At 58.1% G+C, this 22,097-nt stretch overlaps 2 protein-coding genes across 31 annotated transcripts in view; one reads left to right on the forward strand and one right to left on the reverse strand.

The window, feature by feature from the left end:
- Positions 1-18,405, forward strand: part of MAPT (microtubule associated protein tau) — a 49,186-nt gene extending 30,781 nt beyond the window's left edge. For 5 of the 23 annotated variants that reach the window (XM_083808832.1, XM_083808824.1, XM_083808830.1 and 2 more), the window contains 10 exons: positions 123-178; positions 1,331-1,510; positions 2,590-2,722; positions 3,347-3,397; positions 4,649-4,914; positions 8,062-8,154; positions 8,302-8,394; positions 11,983-12,064; positions 12,563-12,675; positions 15,288-18,405. In XM_083808832.1, coding sequence (XP_083664958.1) covers positions 123-178; positions 1,331-1,510; positions 2,590-2,722; positions 3,347-3,397; positions 4,649-4,914; positions 8,062-8,154; positions 8,302-8,394; positions 11,983-12,064; positions 12,563-12,675; positions 15,288-15,503 — 1,283 coding nt within the window. In that variant the 3' untranslated portion in view covers positions 15,504-18,405. Of the gene's footprint in view, positions 1-122; positions 179-1,330; positions 1,511-2,589; positions 2,723-3,346; positions 3,398-4,648; positions 4,915-8,061; positions 8,155-8,301; positions 11,617-11,982; positions 12,065-12,562; positions 12,676-14,589; positions 14,738-15,287 lie in introns of those variants that run through there. The other 18 variants (XM_083808839.1, XM_083808834.1, XM_083808840.1 and 15 more) reach the window with 14 other exon arrangements.
- A 1,149-nt stretch (positions 18,406-19,554) lies between these two features.
- Positions 19,555-22,097, reverse strand: part of KANSL1 (KAT8 regulatory NSL complex subunit 1) — a 94,725-nt gene continuing 92,182 nt past the window's right edge. For all 8 annotated transcript variants that reach the window (XM_083808818.1, XM_083808817.1, XM_083808819.1 and 5 more), the window contains one exon: positions 19,555-21,732. In XM_083808818.1, coding sequence (XP_083664944.1) covers positions 21,487-21,732 — 246 coding nt within the window. In that variant the 3' untranslated portion in view covers positions 19,555-21,486. The remainder of the gene's footprint in view (positions 21,733-22,097) is intronic.

Consider the following 22,097-nt stretch of genomic DNA (forward strand, 5'->3'; position numbering starts at 1 on the left):
CGAGAGCAGCAAGGTGTGACACCAACCCAGCATGTGTGTTACCGTAGCACAGACGTGCTCAGCTAGCTGGAGCTTACTCCCCAGTCCCAGGAAGTGTAATCGTTTGTGTTTCCCTTTGTCAGCTCGGATTGACAGCAAAGACAAGGAAGGGGCTGAAGCTGAGGAAAAGAAACCGAAGGTAAGCTGAAAAACAAAACCCGCCACGATGTCAACCCACCTGTGTGGGTTGCGCATGTTCCTGTCTTCCTCTCCTGCTCTCCTGCACTGGGCTGTGCCAAACCCTGCCATTATCTGCCATTCTTCAGTCTTTCTTCCAAGAGCATTTTTATTTTTGTCTTCCCTCGCCCTGGTTTGGATGGTGCAATCCGTGGTGATCTTTGAGGGCAAGGAGGCAAGGCAACCGAAAACAAAGACGTGGCTCATGGGGTTGTGCAGGCAGTTAGGAAAATCATTTTCTCAGCCCAAGACCAGGGAGCAGAAGGCTGGCTTTGCTGGGCCAAACGGGCGTAAAAGCAAACTCCAGACTGCATTGGGTTGTATCAGGGTTGAGCACTGTAACAGTGCAAAGAGCAAGACGTGTAATTAAAAAATGAAATTAAATAATCCAGGCCTCGCAGATGCCATGTTCTTCAGGAGGAACAGAGTTTAATAGTGGCTAAACTGCAGAAGTTTGGAAGGTATCTGTCACACTCTTAATTTGGAGGATGTTTGGTTCAGCAGGCAATAGTCTGGCCAGTGTCTGGGCAAGATAATGGGCAAGCTGATAGACGGTAGTGGGTGAAGAGTTAAAGTGAGGAATATAATTCCTTCCAAACAGTATGAAATGGAGACTTTTTCAAGGGAAGTTTGGCAGGGTTGACAAGGAACTTAATAGCAAGCTGTTACTGATAAAGGAGGTGCGATGGGGCTGAGGGACCTGGGAGCAGCCGTCTGCATCTGCCAGAAGTGCTGCTGGTGGTAGTGCTGTGCCTGGCGCGTGGCGATCCTGCAGCATCTCTGCCAGTGGTCTGGGAGCAAATGGAGCAGTTGGGATGGTAAAATGGTGTGGAGGTTGGTGGCAAGGACACGCTGCAGCGGGCGATGCATCCCCTGGAAAGGGGCTCGGCTGTCGCCGTGTCCTGGTGCAGCCGTGGGTCCTCAGCAGTGCCCCAGGACCTGCACGTTTACCTAATTCTGTGCCTCAAGGACGGGGCAGTGCCAGCCGTCTCCTGTCCCATGCCTGCTTCTGCATTGCACCTTCTAATCCTATTTAATGTCAGCGATCCCTTTCTGTTCCCCTTCCACACTGATTTTTTTTTTGTTCCAATTTTATTTTGTTTCCATGTTTAAGAAATCCTCACCTTCCACCGCCAACCCCCCAGGCGATAGACCCTCCATCCCCCCCCATCGACACACCTCCTCTAGCACAACCCCTCTGAAAACACCCTCCAGCCCTGCTTCCACCTCTAAACGAGTCTCTTCTGTCACATCCCGACCTGCCAGTACAGGAACGCAGGAAACAAAAGCCAAGGTAAGGGAATGGGATGGAGAGAGGCAAAAGCTGCCTCGGAGAACACCTGAAGGCATTTCTGACAGTGCTTACGGGACTGCACCATGTCTCAGAAGTATCTCACGTGCTGCAGGGCGTTAGCTGGTCTCTCCGAGGCATTTCTGGGTCCCTCTGTGCTTTTTGGTGTTCTTTGTTGGGCAGCTTTACGCTGTGCTTTATGGCAGATGTATTTGAAACATGCCGGAGCCAGATCTGCCAGGTGCTGCACAGAGAGCAGGAAACACACACACATCTGTGGCTTACGTACAAAGTAGCTTGGAGTTTGCCTTTCTGGTGTGTGGTCATACAAACACACCCGTGGTGAGGGAGAGAGCAGAGGCTGCGGGTCTCGGGTAGTGGGATGCCGAGTTTCCGTGAACAGGGCTTGTGACGGCTCTGCTGCGCTTCCCTGCTGCCTTGGGACCAGTCGGCTTTGAAGTTCTCCCTTGCTGTTTTGCATCAGTTTGTGTACACAGACCAGCATCAGAAAATTGCTGGAAAGAGGATGCATTAATTTGCTAGAGAGAGGATGCATAGATCTGGGAGGGCTTTTCTGCAGGATCAGAAGACAGGAAAGAGCGTCTTGCTATTTACACACCCCCACGGGCTGTTTACGTGTTACCTGCGTGCGTGACAGCTGGGGACCAAGGACAAGCTTACCTGTGCTTGGAGCCTGGCTCCGTCCTGAACGGAGCCTCTGATCTAAAGTCCGAGGCTGGGTTGGTTCTTCTTCAGCACACAAATTTAGCAGAACGAGGGGAAGAAAGGAGGAAATGCAGAGGACAGACGGAGCAGCTGGGCGCACCTTTTAACCTGAGCGTGCGGGGAACGCCGTGGCGCGGCCGCTCTGCCAGCCCACCGGTGGCCGTGGCGGTTGCGGCAGGCGCTGTGGTGGTGAGCAGGGTAGGAGCAGGCACCTCGCGGATGCCTGCACCCCGGGGAAGTTTGGGGAGCCCTGCAGGCTGCCCGGGCAGGCAGCAGGGGGGTCCTGCCTGGCTCCGATCCGTGAAAAGTGATGGCAGATCCCCCCTGCATCAACCTTCTCCCCCTTGCGTCCCCAGGGCCCGGAGATGAGAGGTGGCACGAAGGCGGCCACGCCACGCTCCGCAGCTGGGCAGGCTCAGAGGAACTCGGCCAACGCCACGCGCATCCCGGCAAAGACACCCACGGCCCCCAAGACCCCTCCCAGCTCCGGTAGGTGGTGGCGAGAGCGGCGTGCGGCCGCCTTCCCTCGGGGGCTCTGACTCCGGGGGCTCCGCGCCGCTGCGGCCCCCCGGCTCTCCGTGCAAGGATTTTGGGGTAGGGAGCCCCTCGTGCAGGCTGGGGTTGTGCACGGCGCCGAGCAAGGGCAGGGCCAGCAGGATGAGGTCCGCGTGGTGCCTCGGAGCCGCTCAGCATCGTCACGGGGCTGAGGATGGTTCCCCTGAAGGGAGCCTTTCTGCGCGCTGCTTCATCTGCTCGGTTCCTCTAGCTGCCAGTGTGTAGGAGAGGGCACTCGCTTTATCCCCGTGGGATTTCCTCCAATTTGGAAGATTCAGACAGCTCCGGTTTTTTTAATCCGTCTATTCTTTTTCTCTTGACGATATTTCACAAAGACCTGGGAGAAGAGGATCAATTCTTCGATTGCAGGAATGGAGATTAGCCCATTATTCTCAGAAGAAAACCCCAGAAAGCATCAGGCATTGTGAATTTCCATTAAAACGGTGCATTTCGCTGAACATATATATTTTCCATACTTAACCAGAGCTGCATAAATTCTTAAATCAATTAATTTTCCAGCTTTATTAGGTTTAACCGTCTTTCTCATTCATTAAACAGGCAGAAAGGAGCAGAAAAAACCACCTCCTGCAGCAGCAAAGACTGAGAAAGGTGATGTTTGAGGATTTTTCTTTTCTCTTTTCTTTTCTTTTCTTTTCTTTTCTTTTCTTTTCTTTTCTTTTCTTTTCTTTTCTTTTCTTTTCTTTTCTCTTCTCTTCTCTTCTCTTCTCTTCTCTTCTCTTCTCTTCTCTTCTCTTCTCTTCTCTTCTCTTCTCTTCTCTTCTCCTCTCCTCTCCTCTCCTCTCCTCTCCTCTCCTCTCCTCTCCTCTCCTCTCCTCTCCTCTCCTCTCCTCTCCTCTCCTCTCCTCTCCTCTCCTCTCCTCTCCTCTCCTCTCCTCTCCTCTCCTCTCCTCTCCTCTCCTCTCCTCTCCTCTCCTCTCCTCTCCTCTCCTCTCCTCTCCTCTCCTCTCCTCTCCTCTCCTCTCCTCTCCTCTCCTCTCCTCTCCTCTCCTCTCCTCTCCTCTCCTCTCCTCTCCTCTCCTCTCCTCTCCTCTCCTCTCCTCTCCTCTCCTCTCCCCTCCCCTCCCCTCCCCTCCCCTCCCCTCCCCTCCCCTCCCCTCCCCTCCCCTCCCCTCCCCTCCCCTCCCCTCCCCTCCCCTCCCCTCCCCTCCCCTCCCCTCCCCTCCCCTCCCCTCCCCTCCCCTCCCCTCCCCTCCCCTCCCCTCCCCTCCCCTCCCCTCCCCTCCCCTCCCCTCCCCTCCCCTCCCCTCCCCTCCCCTCCCCTCCCCTTCCCTTCCCTCTTCCCTTCCCTTCCCTTCCCTTCCCTCTTCCCTTCCCTTCCCTCTTCCCTTCCCTTCCCTCTTCCCTTCCCTTCCCTTCCCTTCCCTTCCCTTCCCTTCCCTTCCCTTCCCTTCCCTTCCCTTCCCTTCCCTTCCCTTCCCTTCCCTTCCCTTCCCTTCCCTTCCCTTCCCTTCCCTCCCCTTCCCTCCCCTCCCCTCCCCTCCCCTCCCCTCCCCTCCCCTCCCCTCCCCTCCCCTCCCCTCCCCTCTCCTCTCCTCTCCTCTCCTCTTCTGATGGGGGACAGTTCCAAGCTGCTCAGTGATCTGAGCTTTGTTTAATTACGTGATTTTATAAAAATGCTTCCAAATTCCTAATAGGAAAGTAGTTTTGTTTCAGTGTCTTTTGTCTGGTTTTTCACGCATGGTAATGCCACACGCTAGCGGGGCATGATCCGGACAATAAAAAGAATGTCTTTCTTCTGAGATATTGGGGAATATTGTTTTCAATTTGAACTCTCACTTGAAAATTAAGTGCATCTGTCTGCTTACCCTGTGCTCGCCTCGCTGTGTCTGCAAACTTCAGGTGAGCAGCCCAAGTCTGGAGACAGAAGCGGTTACAGCAGTCCCGGCTCCCCCGGGACTCCAGGCAGCCGTTCCCGCACTCCTTCTCTGCCCACCCCACCAGCCAGGGAGCCCAAGAAGGTGGCAGTGGTTCGCACCCCGCCGAAATCTCCTGCGTCTGCCAAGAGCCGCATCCAGCCCTCAGCTGCGCCCATGCCTGACCTGAAAAACGTCAAGTCCAAAATCGGCTCCACCGAGAACCTGAAGCACCAGCCCGGAGGTGGCAAGGTAAACGTGGGCTCCGCTTTCCTGCGGGGACGGCGGGCGCCCAGCGCTGCCTCTGGGAGCAGCAGTACTGGGAGGGGGGCAGCTGTGGCAGCTGTGCTGTGGCCGATGTCCAGCCCGATTCTGGTTTTGGAGTGTTTCGGGTTGGGGGCTTGTCCTGAAATCGCTTGCCTGGCTTAGAGCAGCTGTCCCGCAGAGGGCTGCAGGAGCTCGTGCCTTTCACGGGGTGGTATATCCGAGTGCAGACCGGCTGCCGGGGAGTGATATTCCCCCGGGCATCCAGTTAGGGAGAGCGGCTTGTGACCTGCGGCCCTAAAGAGTCCCAGGATCGAGGTTGTGTTTCTGGATCCTACCTGGAGCAGTCACCCCAACGCTGCCTCCGTTTCTTCGAGACGATAGCCGCGTCCTGCGAGGGTCTCGGGATAGGTGAACCACCCCCAGGAGAACTGCAGCCTCTGCCAGGTCGTGGTTGTGGTCCCAGAGGGCAAAGAGCTGCGGGCTCACTGGGTCGGCCCCGAAACACGGCCAGCGCTGAGACCGCAGGGCCCTTGGGTCTGACGAGGTTCCTGCTGGGTGCTTTTCTCCCGGGGCCAGCCGGGGCTCTGGGGGCGATCCCAGCCCCGCTGGGATGTGGCTGGGACTGAGCTGGAGCTGCTGCTGTGGCCAGGATTGTCGGCTCAGGTCTGGTGAGGGAAGCAGCGCAAGAGCTGAGTGCTTTTCCTGAAGCACTGGGGTTTGGGATCCGGTCCTGCTGGCAGGGCTGTGGACTGCACGCTGCAGTCAGCTGCTGTTGGGCCACGACGGCGCAGTGTGGCACGGCCAGAACTGGTGGCAGTGTTTTATCCTCCAGCCCCTGGTGTTATCCTCCAGCCCCTGGTGTTATCCTCCAGCCCCTGGTGTTATCCTCCAGCCCCTGGTGCTTTTCGCTCCCAGAGAGAGCAGCAAAGTGAACTCCGGGCTCCGAGTGCTCGGGAACGAGGGTGGCATGTTAAGTTTTGCAAGCCCAGTGGCAAAGACTTCCGCAGAGCCCCGGCACAGGCCTGGCTGAGGGTCTGGGCAAAGACTTTTTGCAAAGCCCTGGGCATAGACCTGGCTGAGGGCCTGGTGGCTCTTACAGGGACGTTACACGGCAGAACCGCGCGCCTGGTGCCCGGTGCAGCCAGGACTCGCCACGTGCTCGTGCCTGCAGCTGCTGAAGCACCAGGGCCACGACACGGCCGAGCGGTGCCTGCTGCTTCGTGCCACCCAGTGGCTCCGTGCCCCTGAGCCTTTGGCACGGGGGGAGGCTGTGAGACGGCTTCTCCTCTCCATCGCAGAGAGCAGCGGGCTTTTGCATTTCTGTAGGTGCATTGGCTGGCCGTTCGCTGGACGATGCACGGTTTGCTCTCTGCTGCAGTCCGGGGATCAGTTACAATCTCTGGACCCCGGCTGGGGCTCTGGCCGCTAGCAGGGCAGAGCAGCATGTGTCCCTTCAGCTGCTTGTGCCCCAGATCTCATCCCTCCTGCCTGCGTAGCACAAGGCTTGTATTTTTCCTGCCACCCCCTCAAAACGCCGCTCCTCTGGGAGTTCAGAAGGAGCCCTCCCGCTTGCTGTAAACGGGTCAAATTGTTCGTTCGTTCTTTTTAATCCAGCTTTTGCTATTTTTTTTTCCCTTTGTCGGCTTCTCTCTCGGGCAGCATGTTGTTTATTGTTGTCACTGGAAGAGTAAGAGCGGCTGAATTTGGGACGATTCATTGCTCCTTGCAGGGCAGCGTGGCTGGGGGATCTGCTGGGGGATCTGCAGGGCGCGAGGCGGCTCTGAGCTGAGCGGTTGCAGCTGGAGTGGAAGGGGCTGACCCCACAAGTCTGGGTTTAGGCTGGCCAGCAGCTGGCCCTGCAGCCTGCTCCCTCCCCCCAAATTTCTGCCCCCCAGCCGAGGGAACATGGGGCACGCGAGCCAGAAGTCGGCCAGACCAAATCCTTTCCAGTGCTCCTGCGCTGTCTGAGCACTTCTGTTTCTGGTTCTCTGAGGACTGCTCAGACGAGCCGAGCTGTGTCCTGATTTGCAGGATTCATTGATCTGGACCTGAAAAATGTCTCTGGGGGCTTCTGTCAGCCTTGGTGCTCCTCGTGCTGGAGAACCACGCTTCAGCTAGGAGCAATCCTTGCAGCAGCGGGCTGGGGACGTGCTGAAACCTAGAGCGAGGTTTTGTGCCCAGCCAGAGCCTGGTTTAGGTCAGGAAACAAATCCAGCGCGTGCACGGGAAGGAGCAGGGACTGTACCTCCATCGGTGTCTTGTCTGGCATTGCTGCTCCTATGTGTGGGGTCACTCCAGCGTCGCTGGCCTTATAAAAGACGCAAAAAGCAAAACAAATCCTAAACGGCTTCTTTAGTACAAAAAATTAGGGAGAGGGTGGACAGGCCTTGGGACTGGAGGGTGATGTTAGCGTGGCGTGTGGTTCCCGGGGGTACCGAGCCATTTCCCACCCGAGGTGGTGTCAGGAATATGGGACAGAGCCTTTGGGGTTGGCCTGGGCTGTCCGTTCACCTCGTCTGCACAGGGGTTAAGAAAACCGCAGGCGTGGGACCGCGTCCCTGGCAGCCGCGGCGTTTTCTCCTCGGAACTGCAGAGGAAGTTGGAGCCCTGCGCGGCGCCGAGCTCGGCGTCCCCTCCGGGCTGCTCTCCAGGGTGCCCTCGGCATCCCATCCCATCGCAGTTTGCTCGGCATCTCCGTGCAAGGGAGGGGAGATGCGGGCTGGCCCAGGACGGGGTGCTGACCCCGGGGTTTTCCTCAGCCCCATCCCTCCTCCCAGCCCACGCGCTCGATGCAGGTGCTGAGTCACTGAGCACTGCCGCTCTGCAGCGCGTTTGCTGCCCAGCAAGGTCCCTCCGTTTGTTCGGGGAAAGCAAAGGGGGGTCGCTGGCTTTGCTGCCGGTGTTCTGGCTTGGAAACCGGGGCCGCCTTGCCAGCCAGACGTCAGAAATCTCTGGCTAAAGCTCGCCCACCTCCGTCTTCGGTTTCCAACCCGTGAGCAGAGCCGTGCAGCAAGCCAGAGCTCCTCCTCTGCTCCTGACGCTGGAAGGCAGGCTCCCGGTTTTAGTGCTGTTTCGCATGGTCAAGCTGCAGATGATCATGTTGTTTCTCACGCTCTTTTCTGGCTACCAAAGGTGCAGATTATTAATAAGAAGCTGGACTTTAGCAGCGTTCAATCCAAGTGTGGCTCAAAGGATAATATCAAACACATCCCAGGAGGAGGCAGTGTGAGTACCTTCACACTTTCAATGCACTATAATGGTTCTTATACTAAGTGGCATGTTGTGTACACTAAACTGCCAATGCTATCTGCAGCGACCGTGCCGTCAGATAGCTATTGGTGACGTGCAATGACTCTTTTCTGGCTACCAAAGGTGCAGATTGTTAATAAGAAGTTGGACTATAGCAGCGTTCAATCCAGGTGTGGCTCAAAGGATAATATCAAACACGTCCCGGGAGGAGGCAGTGTGAGTACCTTCACACTTGGAATGCTCTGTGATGATCCTGACCAGTAGTGGCATGTTCTAGACACCGAATCCCCAATGCTATCTGCAGCGGCCCCGCCGTCAGATAGCGATTGGTGGCGCGCTGTCCTTTAACCCATTAACCCAGAAGACGTGGGTAGAGGAACCCTAACAGGTCCTGGACGTGGACAGAACTAACTGACCCGTGTCTGAAACGAAATGTCCTGTTAACCCCAAGGTTTTACGCTTCCTGGAAGGCTTAAAGCCTCATTGCCTGCAGGACGGGCGGCCTCTAGCAGGCAGTGACGCAGCTGCTGATGCAGTGGACGGATAGATTTATAAGCAAACACAGTCCTTACTGCTTGTTGCCCTGATAAATTGCACCTGACCCTGCACAACACGTAAAAGCACAGGTTCCTGATCGTTCCCATCAGGCAAGTACGATCCATGTGAACACCCACCTTCTCCGTGCTAATGAATGTGCCCGGTGTGTGCTAGTGCCCGTGGAGGCTGAGCCTGAAGTAGCACCGCATTAATTGAGCTGAACCCAGGCATTCCCCAGCCATTCCCAGAGGAGCAGCCAGCCTCAGCCTTCAGTTAGCCTGCCAGAAACCCGCAGAAACTCCCCAGAGGTTGGTGGATTTGCACCGGTCTCTCTGGAGGCAGAGCTGGGGGCCAGGAAAGACGATGGACCAAGGAGGGAGCATCACCGAGACCCCAAATGGCGCGGCTCACGGTGTGTGGCCACCTGAGGCAGCCGTCGGTGCCCCTCAGACGTTCCCGATGGCTTTTTGTTGTGCTGTTTTTGGTCTCTGGGGATGCCCTCCCTGGGAAACCGAGCGTTGCAGAGGGCTTGGCACGTAGGCATCGGGACATGACTGGGTTTGCAACCTCGGTCTTAAATCTGCTGGCATTCTCCATTTATTTACGGGCCGGAGGAGCTGCTTTGCAGAGGTGGGCCTCTGTGCAGCAGGTTCCCTGCTCTTTTTGCCATTTCTTAAACCTGGGTCCTGCTGCATTACGCCAGGAGGGGGTGCCTGTCCATCGCATCATGTGCGTGGCTGCTGCTCAGCTGCAGCACGAGGTGCTGAGCTCATCCTTTCCACCACTGAGCGCTCGCACTGTGGGCAAGCACTTGCCTCTGCAGTGGCTTACGAATTATCTGGATTTTTGGCTAGAGATCGCCATCCCTCCCCAGGCTCTGCCAGCAGCAAACACGGTGTGGTCGCTGCCTGGCGGCGCTGACACCGAAAGCAGCAGCTTCGCTCGGGGCACGGGTGCTCGGAGCAAAGTTTTGTGCTGATTTGGCTCGAGTGTGACCACACGGGCTGACCTGGCGGCAGAGCTGTGCCTGGGGGCTCCTCTGATCGAGGGGCAACGAGAAGCCCCCGGGGCACGACGGCAGTCGTGTCTTAATCCTCTGCAATGCTGCCAGCAGCGACGCCGGCCCAGCCTCTGCCGCTTCGAGGGAAGCGAGCTGCTGCTGCTGTAGCCTGGGGTCGGTACCTTTTTTTTTATTATATTTTTATTTATTTATTTTTTTAATGCCAGCGGATGCTCTGGCAGGGTGATGCAGCAGGCAAAAGCTGCCCTAAGAATTGGGGATGCTAAGAGATGGGATCCCAAGGTCTCTGGTGCTGATTTCCCAGGCAAGCAGCTCTGTGTCCCCTTTCCCTTTCTTGCTACAATGGGAGGCCCCTGCTCTGCTCCCAGCCAGGGTTCGCTGAGTCCCACCTGTAAAAAAAAGGAGCTGGGAGGAGAGCAGAAAGGGGTTTGGTTGCAGGTTGCTTGCTCTGGAAATGGGGGGGGTCTTCCAGACCCGGGTCCCAGCAGTGCCCCAAGGTGTTCCCAGGCCCTTTGGGGTCGCGTGGGATCAGAAAGGCTCTGCCCTTCTGCGGGCTGTTTCCTGCCTTCCACGTGAATTTAGCTCTCCTCCTACCCAGTGCGTTAAATGTGTGAGCTTCCCCCCACCCTGTCTCCATGTCTGTCTCTGCAGTGTGCTCCCAGCCCCTGGGGTTGCTTTCCTCCCCTCTCCCTGTCCCCACTCTGATTTAAAGGTGCCTTTTGGTGCGCGTGAGCATCGGAGACGAGCCTGGCCTGCGTGCACGGGGCAGTGGCACCGAGCCTGTGGCCCTGCCGGAGCCAGGCCCTGCACCTCCCTGAAGGTTTTTGCACGTCCCAAGCACCAGGGATGCTGCATCCCCCCGTCTTTTCCTGGTGAAGGGGGGGACGTTTCCTAGCAGTGTGCACAGCCACGTCCCCGCCCGGCTCTGAGGATGGTGACCACGGGGCTGCCGTGGGAGCTGGGGCTCTTGGATCAGCGCAGGGTGCGTGGGTGCCGTAGAGAAGGGCAACAAACCCTTCAGCCACGCTGCTTCGGGGGCTGCCTGGCTGCTCGGAGGGGTCCCCTCCTCTGCAAGGGTCCCTTTGGTGCCGGCACGTCCCTCCCGAGCTTTCTGAGAGCTCGGTGAGTGTGCAGAGAGCGGCACGCGCTCCCCCGAAATCCCAGCCTGTTCCCGAGAGCCGGCTGCTCCCCAGCGGGATGGGACCAGCCCAGAGGTGTCCGTGGCCTGGTTTCTCCTGCACAGGCTCACTACCTACAGCCGGAGCCGATCCGCACGGAGGTGCGAGTCCAAAACCAGGCTCCAAAGCAACTCTGGGGGGCGTGGGGACGTGCCCTCACCCCACTGTCTCCCGGTCCTGGTGTCGGTGGTGTGCACGTGCTGTGTTTGCCGTCCCTGGCACGCCTGCTGCTCCCAGACTTCCAGATGTTGGCGTTTTCCAGCGTGGTGTCTAACCTCTAACGCAAACACTAAAAGCTCCCCGTTAACCACCCCCGTGTGTGTGTCTCGTGTGACCCCATGGCTCCCGGCACAGCGCTGCGGCCGCTCCTCGGACAGGGTGGCGGAGGTGGAGGTGCCGGAGCCCTGTCCAGGGACATAACGTGTGAAACAACCAAAAAAGCGGCATCAAACCAGGAAATACTGCTGCGATTCAGTCTGTTGTAATTGCCATTTTAATTTATATTATGTGAACTCCTGCCAGATATTTAGACTTTGCTTTTGCTTTTTATTTGTTTGTTTATTTTTGGTTAACCGTTATTTCCATTGCAGCGTTTTTCAGAAATGCATATTTTGGTCACTCTTTTAAAATTTCTGTGCACATTGATCATTTCTGTTCTTTCAGTTTTTGTGGACATAAGCTTTATGTTTTACACCAGCAAAGGTATTTAATTTTTTACGTTTTCTCTCTGGTATATATCTCCTCCTTTTGGATGATGTGTATGCAAATCTTAATTAATTACCACTCCACTTTCTTTCTCACTTAAGCACTTTAAAATTGCCTCTACTCCCCCCCTCTGTGGAGAGGTGATCTTGTGCATGCTGACATGTTAAGAGAGGCTCCTGCACACGGGCATTAATGATCTCCCGTTTCCGATGCCGGTTTCTTTTGTACTATTAATCTCACCGGGGTTGGAGCTGTCCTCTCCCTCGAATCCAGCTCAGGTGCCGCTGTGTGTTGTGCCTCCCCCTCCCCGGGCTCCCCGTGGTGGCAGCGGGCTCATCGCCTTCTCCTTTCTCGCACGGACAGGTCCAAATCGTCTACAAGCCGGTCGACCTGAGCCACGTGACGTCCAAATGTGGGTCCCTGGGCAACATCCATCACAAACCAGGTACCCGTGGTGGCCGGGCGCTGGTCCCCGGCGGCTCCCAGGGAGGTGGGGGTAACGCAGGGGGTGCGGGGAGATGCCTGGGGCAGTGACCGGAGGGAGCATCAGTGTGGTGCTGGGCGCTGTTCCCAGCTCTGACGCTGCAAAACTGCTCTGCCTGACCCCTCGGGGGCTGGGGAGGGATCTGCTCTGGTCCACGGACACCCTCGGTTGCGCCAACACACCGCTGCCCTTTAGGATTAATTCGGGGGTGTAGAGGGGAGTAAGGGTAATAACGCCCTGCCCGTGGCTCTCCGAATCGTTGGGATGCCCGTCAGCTCCGCACAGCATCCTCTGGAAAGTCTCTTTGCCCCGGTTCCCTGGCTTTCCAAAACTCCTGCTACCGTTTTTGTGGTCCTCGCCCTCTGCACAGCCCCAGCAGTGCTCGGCTTGGACCGGAGCCGTTCCTCTCCTGGCTGCCGCAGGAGCTGACGCTGCCCTTCTGGTGCTCTGCTCTTCCAGGCGGTGGCCAGGTGGAGGTGAAATCTGAGAAACTGGACTTCAAAGATAAGGTGCAGTCGAAAATCGGGTCCTTAGATAACATCAGCCACGTTCCTGGAGGAGGAAATAAAAAGGTAAAGGAGTGCTTGGTGGGAGCGGGGCGGCTCTTCTGCTGCGTGTGTCCGTGTGCCCTGAGAGCGCCTGGAGGCTGGGCGCAGAGGAGGACCCGCTGGCCAGGCTCATCTCTAGCCCACACGACCTGAAACGGCTTGCTGCCCAACTTCTGGTGGGGAGTGGTCAGGAAAAGCACCCTGCCCGTGGAAGGAGGCAGAGCTGAGGGCTCCCGGGCTGCGTTTTCCAGCCCCGGGGACGTTTGTTGGAGCCTGGCGGTGGCGGAGCTGCGGGACTTGCAGCCTGTCCTCCTCCTGCCCACGGCCGCCTGAATGAGTGCGAACGCGTGCGATGTCCCCTCCTGCGGTTTCCTGCTCTTCCTGTTGTTCTCTGAAGGTCGTGCACCACAAGTTTGTGTCTGGAACCTTTCACGTTGCGGGGTGCTGCTGTTGGTGTCTGCGCCACGCGATTAATCCCAGTGGGGTGGCACGGAGCTGGCGGTCAGGGTGCCGCGTGGGCATCGGTTCCCCGGTGAAAGTGGAGCATTAAAGGCTTAGATTTATTTAGAAGAGGTGACTGTGCAGTAGGCTGCCATTTCCAAAGAAAGGTGACGTCTTCCTTCAGATCTCAGTCTCCCAGATGAGGCTGAGCAGGGACTGTGTCGGGAGTGGCGCGCGTCTGGGGGAGTTAAATCGAGAGGGAAAAGCTGGGCAGGTCGGGTGAAATACTGAACCTGGAGGGAGCCGGTCGTGCCAGGGGCTTTGATGGTGCCTTCACGGTAAGTGTCAGCAAGTAAAACTCCTCTGCAGCCGCACCTTAAGGACAGGCGAGCCCCTTGCAGGCAGGGCAGCGGGGAGGTGGGGTAAGCACAGCGTTGGGACTCCAGCCTGGTGACACACATGGCTGAATTTCCCTAGGGAAAGGGGCTTTTTCTCTTGCTTTTCTTTCAAACACTTTTTTTCTCGATGGGAGGGGAAGGCTCTGTTTTGGCTCCTGTATTTTGGCACTCTCTTCTTGGCCATGTTTTCTCTGTGCACCTCCCAGCTCCTCATCTCCCAGCGGTGCGCTGGCCTCTGCCGGAGGGACCGCTTGACTTCCTTACCCTTCTCTCGCTGCTGCTACGCATCAGACTGCCCTGTGCTTCACTGAGCCCATTTTCATCATTTTTGTTCTTACGACCCTGATGATTCTTTCATATCCTGGCACATTCACTGGGTCATAGCTTGAAGAACTTGCCCTTTGGAGGGCGAGTTTATTTGCAGGGGGCTGAGCCGGCAGCGGGATCACCTGCCTCAGCCTCCTCGCATGGCAGCTTCCCAAATCCTGCCTAAATGCACACCTGGAGGAGGCTGGCAGTCTGGAGTTCATCCGCTTCCCTTCCCCGGCCCATTCCCCTTCACGCCTTAGCACCGGGACCGTCCTCAGGTGCTCCGAGGTGGGATGCTGCGGTCGCAGGGGGGGCACAGGACAGATCTGTGCCCGGTCAGCCCTGCACACACAGCGGCTGGGGGTGGCTCTGCTGCCCCTTCCCCAGCCTTTCCCTCGTCCCGAGCCCCGTCCTTGCTGAAGGATCCGTCCGGACACCTCATCCCCAGCTCTCCCGGCCCAACGCCTCGGAGCTGGGCTGGCTGCAGCGCCGGGAGCTGGGGTGCTGCGTGCTCTGCCCCAGTACCTGCGCTGGCAGCATCTGCCGGCCCCTGCTGCACAGGGGACGCCTGTCTCCCCGCCTCCAAAGGAGATGCTGTTCTTCCTATGAGTCAGTGAATGGCCTGGCTTTTCAGATCTTTTTCCCCCCAGTTTTCTCTTTCTTTTCTTTTTTTTTTTTATTTTTTGGTCTTTTTCCTTCTGGTTGACATTTATTGGATCTTTTTTTTTTGTTATTGTTGCTGATGCGTTTTTTGCACCCCACCGCCTTGGGCGGGTTTCTTCACCTGTAGAGAGAGAAAGGCAAGGAAGACAAGACCTGTCCCCAGGCTGCTCGGACCCCGAGCCCAGACCCCGCTGGGCTCCAGTCCCTGGTGCTGGAGCCGCCCACCCCCCTGGAGAGCCAGCTCCCAGCCTTGCACTCGGCTGGGGAGGGCACCAGTAAGTAGCAAACCTCATCCACTTCACCTCCCCTCGCGCTCGCCAGGAGAGAGGGGTTTGGCTCGTGGGAGCAGCTGGGCCGTGGGGTAAGGGGCAGCCGAGCCGTGCGCGTCCCCCCCACCGCGTAAACCCCAGCGAGGGGAGCAGGAGCAGCCCTGGTCGTGCCAGCCGAGTCCTGTGCCCGGGACCCAGCCCCACGCCGGGGCTGGGCGCTTGGGAAGGAGCCGGCGGCATCCCGAGGTGCCCCAGCCCTGCCACCCCCCTCCGGTTGAGCCCATTCCCAGTGCAGGCGACTGGAAGGGACGTGCCTGAGGACTGGGGGCACTGGGAGGGATCAGGCCAGTGACCCGAGCAAGCCTCCGGCCCCTGGGGCTGGCGGCCCAGGGGAGGGGGCTGTCCCCAGCGCCACAGTCAGCTCTCAGCTGCCTCCTCACCGCTTTCCTCCCAGCTGCACAGCGGCAGTGGCCCAGCGGAGTGCTTGCAGGTAAAAACGGCCTCTCTGGATCGCGCTCCCCGTGCTCCTGCTCACCGGCCTCTCCTCTCATTGCAGATTGAGACTCATAAGCTGACCTTCCGTGAGAACGCCAAAGCCAAGACTGACCACGGCGCCGAAATCGTCTACAAGTCCCCCACCATCTCCGGAGATGCCTCCCCGCGCCGCCTTAGCAATGTCTCCTCCACCGGCAGCATCAATATGGTGGACTCCCCCCAGCTCGCCACGCTAGCTGACGAAGTGTCCGCTTCGCTGGCCAAGCAGGGCTTGTGATCGGGGCATGGCGGGCAAAGATGAGAGAAGACAAGGAAAAAAAAAAAAAAAGAAAAGAAACAAAAATAATAATCTGGCCTTCTTCCTCTGTTCCTTTTACAGCTGCTTCCCCATCCCCTAACTGGTTAATGATTTAACCTGCTTTTACTGTTCATTCAGCTCTAGCTCCAGGACTTCAAAATCAGACACTATGAGGTACAAAACCTCCTCTCCCCCTGCTCCTCGGAGCGCACAGCCCGTGCCCGTCCCCGCTCCCTCCCCTCATCCCCTCGTCCCTTCGCTGTCCCAGCAGGAAGGAGCCAGGGGGTGGAGGGGGCAGCCCCAGCACGACGCTGACCCCAGCACCCCAAGGGCCTCGCGGGGAGCAGGGGTGGCAGCCCCGGGGCTCCCCACGCTCGTTACCCTAACGATGCCCGGGCTGGAGGCCTGGCCTGCACTCAGCGCAGGTAGTGGGTGCTGCAGCCAGGGACTGCAGGCAGGTGCCCTCCCTTTCTGCATTAAATTTGCCTGCTGATTTGGAAGAAACCTTTTGTTTTTCCCTCTGAAAGCCGAGATGTGTATGAAGGTAACTAACTGCCAGGTATCCCCTAATCCCGCTCTCAGCTCCGGCAGCTGGAGTACCGGCGACACCAGGGTGTCCCGTTGCAGAAGGGGCCCCGGCCGGCCGTTTCCCTCTCCGTGGCTGTGCTGGAACCGCTGAGTGGATGAGTAGAGGCTTTTCCCCGTTCCTTTGGCAGCCCCTCGTGTCGTAGAGTAGATTTGTCTGTATATGCTTGGACCGTGCCAGGGTGATTGTTTTCATAAACGAGCATGTGTTTGAAAACGCTGTAAGTAGTTTTGCGCTGCCCCGCGCCGGCTCCGCCACAGCCCAGCGAGGAGGGCAGGCGTGGGGAGCCCTTGCCGAGCTGCGGGTTGTGCCCAGACCCGGCACCGCATGCCTGCCGGGTGCGTGGGTGCACGCAGCGCCGCTTCCCCGCTCCCTTGGGGGGGCCGGGGGCCGCGCAGGGTGTCCTGGCGCTGCGCCCCCGTGGCTGCGCGCCTCCCGGGGCCCGGGGACGTGGCACGAGGGGCACTCACAGCTCCAGGGCTGGGATGGCTCCTGGATTTGGGTGCAGCTTGTAACAGTTTGGGGTTGATTTGTTGTTTTTTTTTTCTTCCCTGCAAGGTCAGCTAAGAGGTCAAGGAAGTGGCAGCTCCATGGCTCTGCTGTTCTCGTGCCGTTGGCAGCGGTAGGAGACAAATGGGAGAACGCGAGGGGAAGGCGCGAGGGTGGTTTTAGGTGGTGCATGGCAGCAGTGCCCCCGGTCCTGTCCTGAGTCCAGCTGCAGCGGGGCCAGTGGCTGCTCCGTGGCACTGCCCGCCCCTTTCCAAGGTGCCCTCCCGGTTTCAGCACGTTTGCACCCAGTCGGTGTCCCGGTCGCACAGCACTACCTGTCCCCCCCCCCACACACACACCACGCAGGGGAGAGGAGCTGAGTGCTTGCTTTCACTGCTTTTGTTCTTGTGGCAACCTAGGGCTCATGAGGGGGTGGCCGGGGGCTGTGCTGCACCCACCGCCGTCCCCGCGCGCCCCTTCCTTCTACAACCAAAGAGGCTGAGATGCGATCGGTGCAGCTCAGTGCGCATCCTCCATCCCCATCTCCCCCAGGAGGCGTGAGCCAAGGGGCTGGGGCAGAGCTGGAAGCGGAGCTGAGGGCAGCGGGATGCCCCGCAGGACCGGCAAAGGGCCCTACGGGGTGTGCTGCAGGGAAAGCCGTGCTTTCCCAGCAAGGGGCACGTGGTGCTGGGGCTGAAATCCCAGTCTGACTGGGGCGGCAGGGGAGGCCTCGGGGTGGAGGCTGGGAGCCGCCGAGGCCGTTTGAGCTGCCGCTACTCGGGGCAGTGCAGCAGTCGCTCCCTGCTCCCATCCTTAGCAGGAGGGGATGAAGCTGCCGTGGCCTTCACATGGGCGCACAGCACCGGGCTCTGCAGGGTGCTGGGTCGCTGTGCCTGGGTGCGGGCTGGGGCCGAGGGGGGAGGCCTGGGGAGGGCGCCTGCTCCAGGCTGGAGCAGGGCTGGTGGGGTGGAGGTGGTGGTGGTTGGGGTCCAGCCCTTGTCTTTGCAGCCCCTGGGGCAAGAGCCCACGTCCAGCGTGTTGCTAGCTCCGTTTCAGTTGACTCGATGATTGTAAGCATCTGTATTTAAGTCCGTGACTCCCTTTGTATCGCTGTGGGATGTAGGCGCCGCTGCGGCTTTTTTGTCCTATGTAAAAGTGAGCGAGTGGGAGACATCCCCACCCCCAAGCCGTCACCCCTTCCACCCCTCTGGCTGCAGCACCACAGCTGTGCTTGCCCACCCCAGCCCCGTACCTCTGGCCCCCTCCATGTGGCTCCCGAGGGACACCAGCGCCAGGAGCCAGCCCTCACCTGCGGCTCCAGCGAGCGGCCCCTGCCCTGGGTCCATCGGGGGGGGGCGCAGGGGGCCTGGACAGCCCCGTTCCCCCACCCCCCAGCACCTCCCGCTGCCCCCCTCCAGCAGCCCGAGCCACGGCCCCAGCCCCGACCCGCCTTCAGACCTGGGCCTGGGGGTTTCCGCGAGCAGCTGGACAGACCGACCCACGGCTTTCCCTTTACTCCACACACATCTTGGTCTGAAAAGGGTTGAAACCGGCACTGATTCAAAAACCGTGTTTCTGCACTCGAAATTACGCTTGTTAAGTGAACTGCCAGTGTCAGACTGCCGTGGCGGTGGCAGTCCCGCGGCCCCTTCGTGCGCTGGGGAGGGGAGGGCAGGTTTGATCTCAGTGTATCATTCTAGCTTAGCTTCCTGTCTGTGAATGTCCATAGTGTATTGTGCGTTTTAACAACTGGTTTACACTGTTGCCGTAAAAGTGAATTTGGAAATAAAGTCATTACTACAAGAACCGCCGCCTCTTTCGCATGGGGCGGGAGCATGGAAACGCCTGGGGAGCGGCAGGGAGCTGGTGATGGGCCCCGTGGGGGCTCCGGAACATTGGGGCTGGGTTTTGGCTGCACTGCGGGGGGGCTGGGGGGGGGGGGGGGGCGAGCACACCTTGTCCATGGTCCATGACAAACCCCATCATGGCCAGCAGCATCCCCGGGGTGCCATGGACAGGGACTGACGACAGCTCTGCCCACGGCTAGCGGTGAACACTGGGGTTTTTCAGAGCCCACTTCCAATCTGTGGTGACGCCCTTTTCACCAATTTCGGCCCGTATCCAGGGCCTTGCCCATCACGTTCCTAGCCTTTGCTGCCCAGGACCATCCAGCTGCCGGCACTTCAGGGGCCACAAAGCAGCCCCAAAGGGCCTTCAACCGCTGCAAACCTTCCCAAGGGCACCGCCGCTTCGTGCGGGTCAGAAACCCCACGTTTAATGCCTGCAACCAGCGCGGCTGCCAGTGCGACTGCCGGCCGCCACCATTTGCTTTTCAGATTGGATTTTTCCTCCTCCATTACTTGTAAATAAACGGGTAATGCACAGGTCGCTGCCTCCTACTCCTTTGATCAGCTGATGAACAATCGCCCCGCAGCTTCCCGTTTCCCAGCCACAGGGGTGACCAGGAACAAAGAATGGGCTCTTAGCTTGGAAATTTAAGAGCATCCAAGGAAGTCGCCTCCCACCTCTTGCCGACATTCGAGTGTGGCAGTAACAGCCCCATTTCCACAAACCCTACCTGGGCATGACTTACCACCAGCCAGTTAACCCTAAACACACAATAAAAGCCTCACCCAGCCCCAGGCGTTTACTGGCAGCCGCGGGGCAGACCTCGGTTCTCCTGGGCTCTCTCAGGGAAGCGCCACCAGGCCCTGGTCCTGCTTGATCTGATATCACAGCGCAACGCCTAAATCCGGAGATCCCGCAGAACAATTCCTCTTTTCACTCCTCGACAATAACTGCTGGGAAATAATGGTGTAAAAGAAAAAAGAGGCCATTCACCCAGGCCGTGGGAGGGAAGCGGCTGATGGGCCCGGGGCCGGGCTGAGCGCACCGAAGGCTCCCTTCCGCCACCCCAAGCCAGCGTTTCACAAACACACTTTGCATAGAATATTCTGTTTTAATTTTTTTTTTAATCTTTTTTTTTTTTTTTTTTTTTTTTATAAGCACATTTGTGCTTTGCCAACAGAATCAAGACATTAACAAAGATCAGCTTCTCGGAAGAAAAGCATTTCTATATAACAAGGACATTACACAGCTCAAAGCAGGAAAAGAAAATATTTACAAAATACAAGGTGTTTTTTGTGGTTTTTATAATGCTAAAAGGGTTATTCAGAATTTTCAACCTTATAAATAGAAAAGCACTTATGCGGAGGGATATGGTAGCATTGTTTTTTGTTTTTTTTTTTTTAAAGAAACGATGACATATCCTTTAAACTAGAACAGAACCAAAAACACTAGATAATGTTGAAAATTGTGAAAACCCCAACCATTAAGCAGTTTAGCTACTATTTCTTTACGATTACAAAATGGAAAAAAAAAATATGTCCTTTGTATTTTTTTTCCTTTTTTTTGGTGATGTGATTATACATAAGACAGGCACAATGCTAGCAACAGGACAGGGACCAATAGCCACACCGTCGGGATCAGAAAGCGTTACAGATGGGAACGGTGTGCGGGATCCGGGAGTCGCTGCGGGTGCAAAGGGCCGGGGAGGGAGGGACGGGAGGAACAACAGCGAAGTTGGTTCCAAAACAAAATACCTGTCAGGAGGTGGCGTGTCAGACCAGACTCGGAAATGAAACAGAATCGACACCTTTCTCGGACCGTGCGTGGAAGTGGAGTGAAGCAGTGGTGACGGATCCCCATCCCTCCCAGCACGTCAGCGCCGGCGGGAGCTGCCCACCCACCCGATAAAGCGCCGCTCTTCCCTCTCTTTTTTCCCCTTCTCTCTGAGACCAAACCCACCGAAAGGAACCATCCCAGCGCCTCGACCTTGCAACCCAGACTTGCCCAGCCCCGCTCCTGCCATGGGACGCTCCCTCGACCCGCAGCTCTCGGCGGCTCCTCGGGGCCGCAGCCCAGAGCTGCCCCAACCCAACCTTCCCAACCCCGCAGGGGACACAAAGGCAGAGCTCCAAGCGACAGCCGCAGACCCGCATCTCCCAGCCGAGAGCTGCTGCTGGCCTCGGCCAGCGACCACATCCCCGAAGGGAGTCCGTAAGTGCACGGCGCGTCCTGCCGCGACTCGCAGCACCCGGCCGCACCACGCGGGGGGCTCTCCCCTCCCCACCTCCCACCCCGGGTAACAACGCGAGGTGTGAACAGGGCTGTGCCCGAAATCCCTCTCCCACGCGGAGCTGTGCGTCAAGCGGCTAAAAGGGTCCTTCCTTTTCCCCGGCTGAGGCAGCGGCCAGGGCTCGGCACAGCCGGCGGCTGCTCCGGGACCAGGAGAAGGAAGGAGGCGGTGGGGGGCGGCCGGGGGCAGAGGGGGGGTCGGGGGCTGTCACCCCCCCGGGACGCCTGGAACCACAACCTGCGGTAGGGCAGCGCCGGAGGGTGGCAGTGCAGGGTGGGCACGCTGCACGTGAGGACAGACAGACAGCTAGTGAAGGTTGCAACCCCAAGACATCACTTTTTCACCACTAATTTCACTCCACTAAAACCTTTCAGGGAGGGGGAGCGGGTTAAGAGAAAAAGACACCCTTTTGCTTGAGAAAAACTATCCCCGAAGTCCGCTAGTCAGCTAAATCCTGTGCTCTAGTTTTATACACCTAAGAGGGGAGGGGAGGAAAGAGGGAGGGGGACTGGTGGGCTGCTCCCCTCCCGAGGCTTCACTCCGCTGGGAGGAATCTGGGGGCTCTCATTTGTGTGACAAGGAAACATGGAAAAAAACAAAAACAAAAAACAGTTTCTAAACTCCTTAAATTCACTAAAAACTGTGAAAATTCCCGGCAGGATGTTTGAATATCAAACGCAGATTTTGGAAGCTTTAATGCCAAGAGTTAGTTCTGTGTGTTGGTTTTGCTCATGTCTTCCCGTATGTCTCTATCTGTGCGCTGGCCGCTGAACTGCTGCGGAGGAAGAGGAGGAGGGTGTCGCCAGGGGGGTTCGGCTCTTGAGGCTGGCCAGGTTGGGCAAAGCAGAAGTGCCATCGGTCTCCCGGGAGGATTTACTGCCCGATGTGCGCCGGGTGCAGCGCGACGACCGGTCTTGGGGGTCGGATTGGTCCTCGCACTCTGTCCTGGGATCGTACGACAGTGGGAAGGTGCGCCGCTCCCAGGGCAGCACGGCCTAAAGGGAAGAGACACCAGGCTATGGAAAATCCTCCGGACAAACTCTTCTGCTCCCCCTCCGTGTGTGACTCCGGCTGCCCGCAGCGGCGGTTGAGGTGGGCAGCTCTATGGGGCGGGCTTAGTCTCGCCCCGTTAGCGGGGCACGGAGAGCAGGACCTTCAGCACCCGTGGCGAGGACGCGGCAGCCGCCAAACCGATCCCACCGCTGGTGGGCAGCGGGACGTGTTCCAGCACGGGACGGCACTACGCTCTGCCTCCCGTCCAGCCGAGCCTTTGCGCCGAATTCCCCACATGCAGCTTTCCAAGCTGTTGCCCCACAGCGAGGGGAATTAACCAGCCAAGTCTGAGCACCGGATTTACCTC

Source organism: Anser anser, assembly GCF_964211835.1.
Source record: "Anser anser genome assembly, chromosome: 23".
Classification (NCBI taxonomy): domain Eukaryota; kingdom Metazoa; phylum Chordata; class Aves; order Anseriformes; family Anatidae; genus Anser; species Anser anser.